Source organism: Phocoena sinus, chromosome 1 (assembly GCF_008692025.1).
Source record: "Phocoena sinus isolate mPhoSin1 chromosome 1, mPhoSin1.pri, whole genome shotgun sequence".
NCBI classification, from domain to species: domain Eukaryota; kingdom Metazoa; phylum Chordata; class Mammalia; order Artiodactyla; family Phocoenidae; genus Phocoena; species Phocoena sinus.
The window spans coordinates 126,397,588-126,410,754 of NC_045763.1; the positions used below are offsets into that span (position 1 = coordinate 126,397,588).

Here is a 13,167-nt window from a genome sequence, read left to right on the forward strand (position 1 = left end):
CGAAGTAAGTCAGAAAGAGAAAGACAAATACCATATGCTAACACATATATATGGAATTTAAGAAAAAAAAATGTCATGAAGAACCTAGGGGTAAGAGAGCAATAAAGACACAGACCTACTAGAGAATGGACTTGAGGATATGGGGAGGGGGAAGGGTAAGTTGTGACAAAGTGAGAGAGTGGCATGGACATATATACACTACCAAACGTAAAATAGATAGCTAGGGGGAAGCAGCAGCATAGCACAGGGAGATCAGCTCAGTGCTTTGTTACCACCTAGAGGGGTGGGATAGGGAGGGTGGGAGGGAGGGAGATGCAAGAGGGAAGAGATATGGGAATATATGTATATGTATAACTGATTCACTTTGTTATAAAGCAGAAACTAACACACCATTGTAAAGCAATTATATTCCAATAAAGATGTAAAATAAAAATAATAAAAATTTAAAAATTTTAAAAAAGACATAGATTGTGATCTGCTAAATATAAAGCAAAAAAGGATAGTGAGATATCACAGAATTAAAATATTGTGGAATATTTCAAAAAGGAGAAAGTGTGCAAACCTGTTAAATGTTGCAGTAAAACACAGTAGATACAGTAAAATAAGAAATGATAGTTTTTTCTTGGATGTTTTAATTAAGAGGACATAGGTTATCTTAGCCAAAATGATTTCAGTGGAATGAAAGGATGAAGCCAAATTGTAATGACTGCTCTCAATGTAGTCAAAGGCAACTGCAAACAGTGAGTATAGTCTAGGCTTTGGTGAAATCTGGGAAAGAAGGAAAAACAGATTCCACAGTAACTGACAGGAATTCAAGGTCAAAAAGAGGTGATTTGGGACTGCTTATATAGCGTTTTTCAATCTTCTGTCAATATCTATGGTCCTTGCTTCCTCATGTATGCTACATGTTCCAGCTGCAGTATTTCTCCTTGATAGCTAGTCAGCTAACATAATGTCCACAATACTCACTCTTCCCAAGACAAACATCAAGAATATGTATAACCTAACGGGTTCATACAAATAATCTGAGGTGAATGTCAGAAATAGCTGAGAAAATTTAAGTGCACAAAACAGAAACAAATATGCTTAAGACACTTCTTTGAAGGAAGGATTATGGTAGCTAAAGTTGTAGAAGGTTCTCCACTACAAAAAAAACGGGGGGAAAGGTCATTCTGCAAACTGTATCTGCAGGCAGGAATTTTTCTACCGAGCTTAGCACATGCATTACGTATGTGCATGCATCAAAACACACAAATCTATACACTTGAGTCTAGCTTTACCATGTTAATGTATAAAACTTCCCTTGCGTTTCTAAGTCCACTTATTTTCAGCATCAACGTATTATTGAAATAAATGTACAACCTATATCACTATCCGATAAAGATACGGTATAGCTGGACTTAAGAGTCAAGGTTCATGGTATGGTAAAAGGCAAAGAACATCTGTAAGGTAAAGCATCTCGAGAAAAATACCAAAGTGATATGCTGACACTTTTCCCATTTTATTTATATTATATCAAAGGTTTTTCTTAAAAAGAAAAAGACTTTGAAAAAATATTTTTTACTAACGGGAAGTAGCTAGGGAGCTTAATGACCAATTTACTGGATGAATGAATTCTCCTGATAAGTATTTACTGAGCATTTATTATGTAGCAGGCAGATTCTAATAATCAAAACGAAACAGAAAAAAAAACCCTGCCCTCATGGAACTCCTTGGTGGAATCGTCTAATGTATAAATACATACAGAGCCTAAGTTATCTAAAATCTGACGGGTACATTTGTGCTCAAATTTATTAAATGAACTGGTGAAAATCAAGAACAGAGAAAGGGATGGGGTGAGATGCTCATGGGGTAAATAGGAGGAATGTATCAATGACTTTTCAGTTCAGCCCCCAATAATTTCCTTCATTAATTATTTATGTCATCATTTTTATAATATCTTACAATATCTGATTGGCATTTAACAATTGAAAATAATACTACATTTATAGTAAATGTCTACAAATAAGATCAAAGGTCAGGGACTATAATCACTCTTGCATATACCTTTGACAACCACAACCCTCCTATCATACTTGCTTCACAAAACCACAGCCATGGCTAAAGCAACCCTTTACCTACTCTGTACCTACACTCATGCAACTGAATATGGCTGGAGAACATCCACACTCACAGTTCATGACCATGAACTTCAGGTGAGCCATTCATTCAATACAGCAATCATACCATATTTCCCTAATCTTTTCCTTTGCCTAGTCTTTCAGATGATTATTTCACATCCTCTCTCTTTTAACCAACGAATACCGTCTCTCTCATCCTCACTTTTAGCTGTTTTTGACCTTGCTTCCTACTTTCCTATTGAGAAAACTGAGGCAATGAGTATCAGCATCAAAACCCACATACTCTGCCTTCCCATTTGCTGCTAAAGACAAGTACCTACGCACCACTGTGCAGTCAATCTGGTCTCTAATGTCCATTCCCTCTCACCTAATCAATGACATTGCTACAGTAAGTTTCCCCCTTTTCCCCAATCATTAATTTTTCACATCTGTAATTCTCATCTTAAAAAAAAATTTGACCCTGCTTTTCCTCATAGCTACCACCTCATTTCTCTGCTCACCTCTGCAGCAAAAACTGCCCCAAAAGAGTTGTCTAGATTCACTGTCTAGAATTCCTGTCCTCCAATTTTCTTTTAAATCCACTCCAAGCAGGGCTTTGCCTCCAACTCTCCATCAACATTGATCTTACCAAGTTTACCAATGACCTCTGCATTGCAAAATCTAATTTTCAATTCCCAGTCCCCTTCTTACTTGATACATCTGCTTCATTTGACACTACTGATCATTCTCTCCTCATAGAATATTTTCTTCACTTGGCTCCAGGACACAACTATCTCTGAATTTTTTCCTTCTACCTCACTAAAGGCTCCTCCTTTACCTCCCTTGCTTCTTTCTCCTCTTTAACCCTTTACCAGGGCATAAAGGTTCCAACTCTGTTCTCTTTCCTTCTCTAGCTACACTCTCCTTGGTAATCTCAACCAGTTTCACGTGGTTTCCTGACCTCTCCCCCAAACTCACATATTCAGTTTTTTCTTCAATCTCTCTACTTGGATAACTAACATACATGTTAAGTTTGCAGTGTCCAAAGTGTAACCTCTTATTTTCCATCCATACTGACTCTAGCCATAGCCTTCCTTATTTCAGTTTATGTCAATGTTATCCTTTCAGTTGGTCAGTCCAAGAACTTTGGAGTAATCCTAGACATCTCTCTTTTTCTCATACTCTACATTCAATCTGGAAGGAAATTTTGATCATTTGACCTTCAACCACTAAACTATATTTTTAAATACATCTAAGCACTCCACTCATTGCTACTACCCTGGTCCAAGCCATCACCTCTCTGAATTATTTGCAACATCCTCTTAACTGGGCTCCTGTTGCTACTCTGGCCCTCTACGGTCTATTCTCAATGCAGCAGCCAGAGCAATCTTTTTTAAATGGCAAGTCAAGCTTGTCAGTCCTCTGTTCAAATCCCTGCAACAGCTCTCCACTTTCCTCAGAGAAGACGACAAAAGTCTTGTGCTATCGTGGTCTTTAAACCATGTGATATCTCCCTGATTACTTGTGACCTCATCAGCTCATTCTTTGCTGTTAACTAAATAAGCAGGCAGCAATATGCTGTTCTAAAATTAGCAAGACGGTCAGAATACCTGAGACAGAGTGAGTAAGGGAGAGACTGGTTGTAGATGATATTATAGAAGTTGATAGGGACCAGATCAGGTAGAGCTTTGCATGCTATGATACTTAGATTTTATAAGAGACAAAAGTTCACTAGAGTTTAATAGCTGAATTGTTAATCTGATTTATTTTTAAAAGATCACTTGGACATAGTTAATTTTACTTGGGAAAGGTAAATTTTTCATAAATTGAGTGTAAGAGAAGAAGGTAAAGAAGAATTAGGAAGCTTTTTGCAATAGTCGATAAAATATAACAGTGATTTAGACCACAGTCATCAAACTCAAGGTCTAATTTGAAAGAAAGGCCAAAAGGATTTATTGACAGAGTTGTAAGGAGAAGAAAAAAATATATATCAACTAGCAGTTGACCCTTGAACAACACAAGTTTGAACAATTCACTGGTCCACTTATATGCAGATGTTTTTCAACAGTAAATACTACAGTACTACATGATCTGTGATTGGATGCCAAGGAAACTTGGATAGGGAGGAAATGTGGCTGCGGAGGGAGTACTATAAATTACAGGCAGATTTTCGACTGCACGGTGGTTTGGAATCCCTAACCCCCACGTTGTTCAAGGGTCAACTGTATCATAAAACTCTAATATTATTCCATTAAAAATATGACCAGACTAAAAGCCATCTTAAATTAGCTAAGAAACTTCTCACAGTGCTGAGAATTAACTTGCACTTCATTAATTCAACATCAGTATAAACGCAGTGTAATAATACCTTATTTATACGAATTTAAAATAAGGAGTAGGAAAACTTTTTCATAAACACTAGCTATATATAGGAAAAGAAAAGGATGTTAAGCTTGAATATATGGTGTCAAGTCTGAGTCAAAGAAAGAATGTATGAAATGATGTCTTCTTTTTGAATATTCACTTTCCATAAACTGGTATTCTTAGATGAATAAGTCATACACTGATAAGCCTCAGTCATTTAAGTCTTTGGAACAAAATGGGACAATAAGTATTTCAATTGGAGAAAACTTATCCTGACCATGACCAGGTTACCAGTTCTCAAAGGAGATGTATCACTGAAACACTGTTAATCCTAGGCAAAAGGTCAAAGGTTTTCTCTACTGCTACACCACTGTATAAATCCACCCTAAGTCAGCAGTGACAAAATGCTTTACTCTGACATCAAACATTTAACAAAACCAAAACAGAATTGAAGTAGTTTAAAAACACCTTACTCTGGCAGCACAAGCAAAAGAATCAGGGCCATGAGCTGCATTTCTTATGCCATCTGTTCCAAAAAGGGCTCTAATGCTTCCAGGAGCATCTGTACGTGCCAGTCCAGAGTTGGCAGGTCCAAGAAGTTTTTTCCATTCACATATAGCATCATCTCTTAAAATCTCCATGGCAATTATAGGACCACTGGTGATAAACTGGATCAGCTCACTGTGAAACAGGTGAAAGATTGATTTGCTTCATTTTTCTATCAACCTAGGTACCTCTCTTAACAACAAGGATATATTACAATTTGAGTATTTCAACACATACTCATGATCATGATCTCAGAACTACTGGACACAGTGAATTTTACATGGGCAAGACAAAATTTTCATAAATTGAGTGCCTTACAGTGGCCCGAGTGTCTACAAATCACTAGTGTTGTCAATTACTATTAGCAGAAAAATCAATCTTTCATTGAACTAAGACTACTTCATTGACTTAAAATGCATATTTTTAATCTATGCTTTCTACATTGCTCTGAAAGGTACAGAAGAATCTTTTTATTTTCACGTGGTTTACCACTGCCGTCAAATGAAACTGCAGTAGAGAAAGTGATGAGTGATGTATTGTAATATATTTGCAGTAAGAATTGTTTTTGTGTAGATCTATTAGAATTCAAAGAATGACAATGAATTTTCAGTCAATAAGCATTGAGTTGGTCTAGTGACATATAAGACATTACACTAGAAGCTGTAATACTATAAACACATACAAAGACTATAACAAAGAATAATTTCCAAGACAATTGTAGATGCCTATTCTACACAAGGTTTGAGAACATTTTTATAATGCTTGGTTTAAAATAATCTATACCATAATGATTTTCTTATGTAAAAATTTTCTTTAATAAGGCACTATTCTGTACAGGACACCAAATAGCATTTCTATTGCAGCAGCTTGGCTAATCCTTCTTTATTAGAAAAGTAAGTATTCCTCCTTTGTCAATAGCAATATGAGGTGCACAATATTCACTTAACTTTAAATACAACCCAAATATTTAGAACATAGTTTGTTTCTAACATATTTGTTGCTATATTTCAAAGAACAAAACATATATCAAACAACTTAGTTAACATACAAAGGTTCTTTGAAGAATGTTTTATATACATTGAGAATGCTAAAATAAGAGTTTAAAACACAACAAATAGATATTCAACATAAAATGTAATTATTTTTAATCTACTGAAATCTAAAAAGAAAGCTATGCTCCTTATGATTTAAACATTTTATTTGCTTCTGATTAAAGTTTAATATGTTCATTTAATGATAAGAGAATTTTCAACTAATAAAAGGAGAGAAAAAAACAATTCTTAGAAAAAATGCTCTCTGCAGTTGCAAGATGTTGCTAAGGACTTTTTGACAAATTATTCTCATGTAACAAATTTTTGAATTGTAAAATTATAACTCTTTCGTTTTCCACGATATCCTCCATTATATCCCACGACCCCCAATTTCAGTACCTACTTTAAAAAGGGCCTTGACTGATGATCTATATGAAAATCTGTTGCTTCTTTCCTATAATCAAAATGACAATAGTTAAGAATTATGTAAGGAAATTATTTTAACTTACATTAATAAAATAATGAAATTCTCTATGTGATCCGTATGTGAGTTAAGGACTTTTCACTAAATATTCTGCTCAAATCTCCCCTCTTTTCAAATTTTTGCTAGTATGGATATCTATGCTAAGATGTAAAATTAAAATGAACAAAAGAGGCAATATTTACTTTATTACTCATGTTCAAATCTACAATCTTCCTTTTCACTAGCATCTTTAACATTCTAAAGCCAAAGTTTAACATATGACCAATAAAAATTATTTGTTCTTTAAAGTTCAAATAAGTTACATCAAAAAATGCAAAGCCATCTTCAAATTCAAAATTTGTTACCTCCTTCTACAGGCTTTAAACCTGAGAGGTTAGGCTAGAATTTTACTTTAATAGTTATAGTTTTCTTCCTTAGATCGCCCTAAAAGAAAGACTATATACTTGTGTTTTTAAAAACTGCTTGACAACTTAAGCATATCAATGTATTCTTATTGCTTTTTAATGTATTAAAAACGAATCCTTGAACTTACATTCCCCCCAAAAAATGGATAATATGGAGATATTCAGAAATCTGAATTTATTAAGGGCAATCGGGATTTACTTTTAAATTTATAGTCCCACAACTATAGAGACAAGGAAAGGATAACGGACTTTTACACTGATTTTAAAAGTTATTTAGACTTTTCGGTTAATCAAACCAAGTGTCTCAAACTTGTACAGTTTTCTCAAAGGCTTTAAACTTAATTCATAGTATATGACAAATACATGTCAACATCAACTTTTTAAAATAGCAAATTAAAGTATCCCCTAACAAAAGATTAACCTTTCAGGCTTGGTAATTTAGTATGCAGTGCTTTAAGATCTTATAGGCCCATTACAAAATGAATTTACTTAATAAGCTATATCAGGATATACTTTTATTCAAACCAAGTGTACTAAAATATTCTCTTTGGCCATGAAAAGATTATGAAAGTATACTATGCAAGTATAGAAAATGAAATTCATCCCAAGAAATGGAAGGGGAAGAAAACTCATTTTTCTAGAGGGTATTATATGCCCAACATTAAATGTTATTATTCCTCATAACAATATATTGAAATAGGTATGATCATCTTCATTTTACATTTGAAAATAATGAAGTTCAGCATGATTACATAACTTGTCTGGGTCAAAGTGCTGGTAAGGGAAGAAGGACAGGGAGATTTGAACCCAAATCTCTGATTGCTTATGACCTTACTATTACCAACTTCAGAAAAAAAAAAAAAATTCTAGAGGGTAAGGAAAAGAATTCATAAAAATGATATGGATATTCTGTATTGCAGCCTAAAATGAGGTAAAACTGAGCGTCTAAAAAACCTCAAGTGGGGAGTATTTTAGAAGAGTTAGCAGCAAGACTACTAATATGACCAATTCTAAATTTTAACACAACTGAACTAAGAAAAATCATAATGTTTAATATCAGTGAAAAGAAAAATATTAATTACTGAAAGTATCTTATTGCTTTCTTCTAATATGTCACTGACCCCGTAATTATTTCCACTGAAAATCTATAACTGAAACCAAGATGAGAGTTCATGAGTTTTTTTCTCATCATTCTTATTTAATTCCTCCCTTAAAAAGTTTAGATGGAGAGAAGGATTAACAAGTGCATCACCACCTAGAGAAGCCTTTTTGTTGTTATTTTGTTATGTTTTGTTTTGCTGTGTCTTTATAAAGAAACTCACCATTGTCACAAAGATCTATTAATTCTTTTACGAAATACTTACTTAGTGCCTACTTTGAATCAGGCACTGATCCAAGAACTAGAAGTACAAAGTTAGATGGAACTCAGCTTCTGCCTTTCAGATACTGTCATGAGGGAGGAACTGACATTTGAGCAAATAAGTTTAGAAAAGATTTAAGCATTGGAAGATACTCCTCCATGGGTCTCTGACACTCCTAACGTGTCTTATTGGGTATGCCAAGAATGCAAGGCCCCAGCTACTGTTTATCCTAGCCATTTCTTGGAGTTATGTTTATAATGAGCAACTTTGAGGGATGAGGTCATGCCTCTTCAGTACAAAGAGAAGGCTTGTTTACTGCTCTTAATGAAACAGTGGGTAACCTAAGTTCAATGCTCGTCAGAGGTGATGCAATCAACTGTGTGTACGACATCCACCCGGACCCATATCATATTATTCCCACGGGACATGAAAGCAAAGGGAACCAACAGAAACATGATGTTCATGCTGCTTACTGACCATACTCAAGCCCTCTGTCTCTGACGCAGAAGTCTCACGTCTTCTGCTAGCATCCCTGAGAGAGTAACAGACTAACTTATTAGCTTTTAAGTTGGGTAAAATCCAAGACTTGACAGTAATATTAATAGAGATGTATGAGGTGCTATAAACAATTTAAAAAGCTGTTAAGTTTTCTTGGGCAACTTTATTGTGGAAAGTTTGACACCAAATTATCAAACACTGGAAGTATAGAGACATAAAAAAGTTTTAATCACACTGAAACTATTCAAAGTCATCTCTCCAGAATTCAGTCCCATAGCCTGCTGTGAGGGCAAGCATTCTCAATACAGACAGAAATGGGACAAATATAACTATGCTCATAAAGGATCATGACCTCAGTTTCTACTAAATAACAGTGATATCACTAGTACTACAGTACTACCACTAATAGCGAACACCTATATACACCTACTATGTGCCACGGTTTTTCAAAGCACTTTACTTTTATTAAACTCACATAACCCTCATAACAACTTTATGATACAGGTGATGTTATAACCTCCATTTTGCAGATGAAGAAACTGAAGCACAGAGGTAAGCTGTTCAGAGTCACAACCTACTAAGCGGTGCAGTTACAAGCAATCTGGCTCTAGACTCTGTGCTCTGAAATAGAAGACGCCTGCCTTTCTAGAATATATGTAAACTGGGAGATCTTACATAGGGGAAAAATTCAAACTGTCATTACTGGGGTAAAAATGAGGATGTTTTGTTAAGGTTTCTAGGGATCAGACTTATCAAAGCTACACTATCTACTGCTCTCCATTGTCCCTGTTCTCAGAGACAAAAAAGCAACCGTCCCATGGGATAAAGAGCCAGGAACATCAGTGAGAAGACACCTAAGCAAACAAACACACACAAATCAGTGAAGTAACCTAAGAAAACTGCCGGGTCAAGCCCTGCCTAACAGCTACATGAATGTCTCTACCTAACACTAAGTGGTTTTTTTTGTTTTTTTTTTTTTTTTTTTTTTGCAGCACGCGGGCCTCTCACTGTTGTGGCCTCTCCCGTTGCGGAGCACAGGCTCCAGACGCACAGGCTCAGCAGCCATGGCTCACAGGCCCAGCCACTGCATGGCATGTGGGATCTTCCTGGACCGGGTCACGAACCCGTGTCCCCTGCATTGCCAGGCAGACTCTCAACCACTGCGCCACCAGAGAAGCCCGCAACACTAAGTCTTACTTTCATTAAATAACTTAGAAAATATCTGGTCAGATAGAATGGCTTGCTTTTCAGAGCAGTAAATAGGTATATCTGCCAATTATATATATTGGAAGGAAATAAAACATTTCCAAACACATGACTTTTGAAAATCTCAACAGTAACATTCCCTTGTCAAATAGAAATAATCTAATATTCATTTCTTCTATAATTTTTATACAATGTGTTACATTGTATAAAAGAAGAGGTTACAACTATGAAACACTGGTGTTATAAAAGCAGATGGGGTTATGAAAGACAATGAAGAGTTCATGTCTAATAAATAGTTAATAGTATAACCTGACAACTCCTATTTGCTTAGAGTTCAATCATCCTTTATGCATCTGATTACCTGTTGTCTTCCATTTCCTCATTCTAATAAGATTACTATATTATTCTTTGTCATTCTGTGGAAGTATTTAAACAAAGACATGAAAGATAGATGATTTTTTTTTGAAAAAAGGAACCAGACATTACATAACTGAAAATGCTCAAAAAATTTACCTTGAAAGTGTCATCATTTTGAGTTTGGTTAGAGTAAATCCAGCTTTGCTTATTATTTCAATTATTTCTCCTGCTTTTGATACTGCATCTGGTTTAATCAGGGCTAATGTTCTATAAAGAAACAAAGAATAAATTTAAAGATAAAAATAGTTTGGCAGTTTTTACTTATAATTCCCAAGCAGTGGTAATTTCCTTAAAAATCCTAGATCAAACATCAAAGTGAATTATAAATACAAATGTATTAATGGCCTCATAAAAACTTAATACAATGGAAGTTTACTATTTTTTCACAAGGAAATAAAAATTAGGTACCCAATCTAGAAAAATAAAAGTTTAGAGGGAAAAAAATTTAAGACTCATTTTAAATATGTCCACGTTATAAAACACAGGTGTTTAAGATTTCTATTTCTTAGCATATGCTTTATAAAACACAACAATTCTCTAAAGAGTTGCATTAAACATATCAGCTTGACTTTTGGTCTCTTAGACTTTAACATGTGTATGCCATACACTCAGTTCAGCACTGATTTGGAAATAATATAAATTCTTCTATTAACACTTTATTCATAGCATGAATGATATAAAAAGAACTAAATATCTTCTTACCTGAAGATGTATGTGGCTAGCGAACATCCTGCTAACTTTTAAAATCACACTTTCCTCTTAGAGGATACATCAGAGCTATGCGTTCTCCCCTCTGAAGCCACAGAATTAATGGATTTTTAGAGATGGAGATCACCTGAATTTCCTCATTTTACTAACAAGGAAACAAGGCCCAGAGAGGTAACTCTCCAAAGGTCACACAGCTGGTCCGTGGCATCCTCAGGACGGAACACCCAGCTCACACAACTCTTGGGTCTGTGCTCCTTCCACATCACACCACAAATAATGTTGCTATTAATATTAGCAAAAGGGAACATAATCACAAATCCTCAAGGCTAACATTTGCGAACGCAAGGTAAAATCAGATTAGTTGGAGTAATTCAGTTTATCTGGCACACAAAATAAGATAAAAAATTGCTGTTGGGCTTCCCTGGTGGCACAGTGGTTGAGAGTCCGCCTGCCGATGCAGGGGACACGGGTTCGTGCCCCGGTCCGGGAAGATCCCACATGCCGCGGAGCGGCTGGGCCCGTGAGCCATGGCCGCTGAGCCTGTGTGTCCGGAGCCTGTGCTCCACAACGGGAGAGGCCGCAACAGTGAGAGGCCCACGTACCGCAAAAAAAAAAAAAAAAAAAAAATTGCTGTCACTTTCCCTTTATTTTCAATTGTTCTGACACTTTGGCATTAACTCAAGGAATCCATAAAAGGAGACTGGTAGGCTTTTTCAAAGTAGACTTTTTTCACCAATGAGACAAACTTAGCTAAGGATATAATGATACAAATATCCTTACTTACAACTGGATATAACTTATGGCTGGCTTTTAAAACTTTTAAATAACAAAAGTTGTTCATTTTAGTCTGATAGGGCTTGTAATAAACGGACTTTTTATTTTGAAGCAAGTGAGTCACTTCTAGCATTTTATATGGCTTCAAAGATACAGTTAAAACTCATCATTTTTTTAGCTCACATTGTTTAAAATATTATAAAGCCAAACTAACCCATGATTTGTTATGCTAAACTCTGGAAACATCTTCAAGAACCAAAGCTCTTAAAGAAAATATAAAACACATCGGCAGTGAACAAGAAGCAATATGAAAAAAAATGCAGTTTCATTTTCTCTTTAAGTGCCTACAGGAGACAGAGCATTGATTACTGTGATTAATTACTCTAAGCAAGTTCCTCTGTCATGTCTTCACTGCTTAATTGTTCAGTAGATAATAGTTAAAATGCATTTTGGAGGGAAAATAAGCTCGGCTTTAGGAATCATATGTATTATTTAAAAGTGAAGATAGCACATAAAGAAAGTAAAGGGCCACGAAAATATATTAATAGTGCCGCTGTTATCTGCTGCTGTATAACAAACCACCCCAAAATGTAATGGCTTAAAACTACAAACAACTTCTCAAGATCATATAGGTTGGCTGGGGAGTGGTTTCACCTGGGATGGGTTGTACTGCTGCATTTGGCTAGTGGGTTGGTTGAGACAGCCAGGCTTCTCTTTCCTTGAGGCCTCAAGAGCTGGAACAGGCAGGGAGATGGATTCTCCCCTAGAGCCTCCACAAAGAAATGTAGCCTTCCCTACCAACACCTTGATCTTAACCTGATGAAATCTGTGTTGGACTTCTGATATATAATAAATTTGTATTGTTTAAGCAGCTGACTGTGGTAATTTGTTATGTCTTCAATAAAAGACTACAGAGAAAAAAAAACTCTGGAGAGGAAAAACACCCCAACAAAAGAATGGAAAGAAGAAAAAATTAGAAAAGCAGGAAAGCAGTAAAATAGTCGAAATATGTACAAAAATACTAATACAACATATGTAAATGTACATGTACTAGTCTTACCAGTGAAAATCTAGAGGTTTTCAGACTGATTTTTTTTTTTTTTTGCGGTACGTGGGCCTCTCACTGTTGCGGCCTCTCCCGTTGCGGAGCACAGGCTCCAGACGCGCAAGCTCAGCGGCCATGGCTCACGGGCCCAGCCGCTCCGCGGCATGTGGGATCTTCCCGGACTGGGGCACAAACCCGGGTCCCCTGCAATGGCAGGTGGCCTCTCAACC

The 13,167-nt window shown here is 35.8% G+C and overlaps 1 protein-coding gene across 4 annotated transcripts in view; it reads right to left on the reverse strand.

Annotated features, from left to right (window-relative positions):
- NME7 (NME/NM23 family member 7) overlaps positions 1-13,167 on the reverse strand; it is a 266,701-nt gene that overhangs the window by 203,976 nt on the left and 49,558 nt on the right. For all 4 annotated transcript variants that reach the window (XM_032631246.1, XM_032631269.1, XM_032631265.1 and 1 more), the window contains exons 4-6: positions 10,507-10,617; positions 6,444-6,494; positions 4,937-5,144 (exon numbers count right to left, since the gene is read on the reverse strand). In XM_032631246.1, coding sequence (XP_032487137.1) covers positions 4,937-5,144; positions 6,444-6,494; positions 10,507-10,617 — 370 coding nt within the window. The remainder of the gene's footprint in view (positions 1-4,936; positions 5,145-6,443; positions 6,495-10,506; positions 10,618-13,167) is intronic.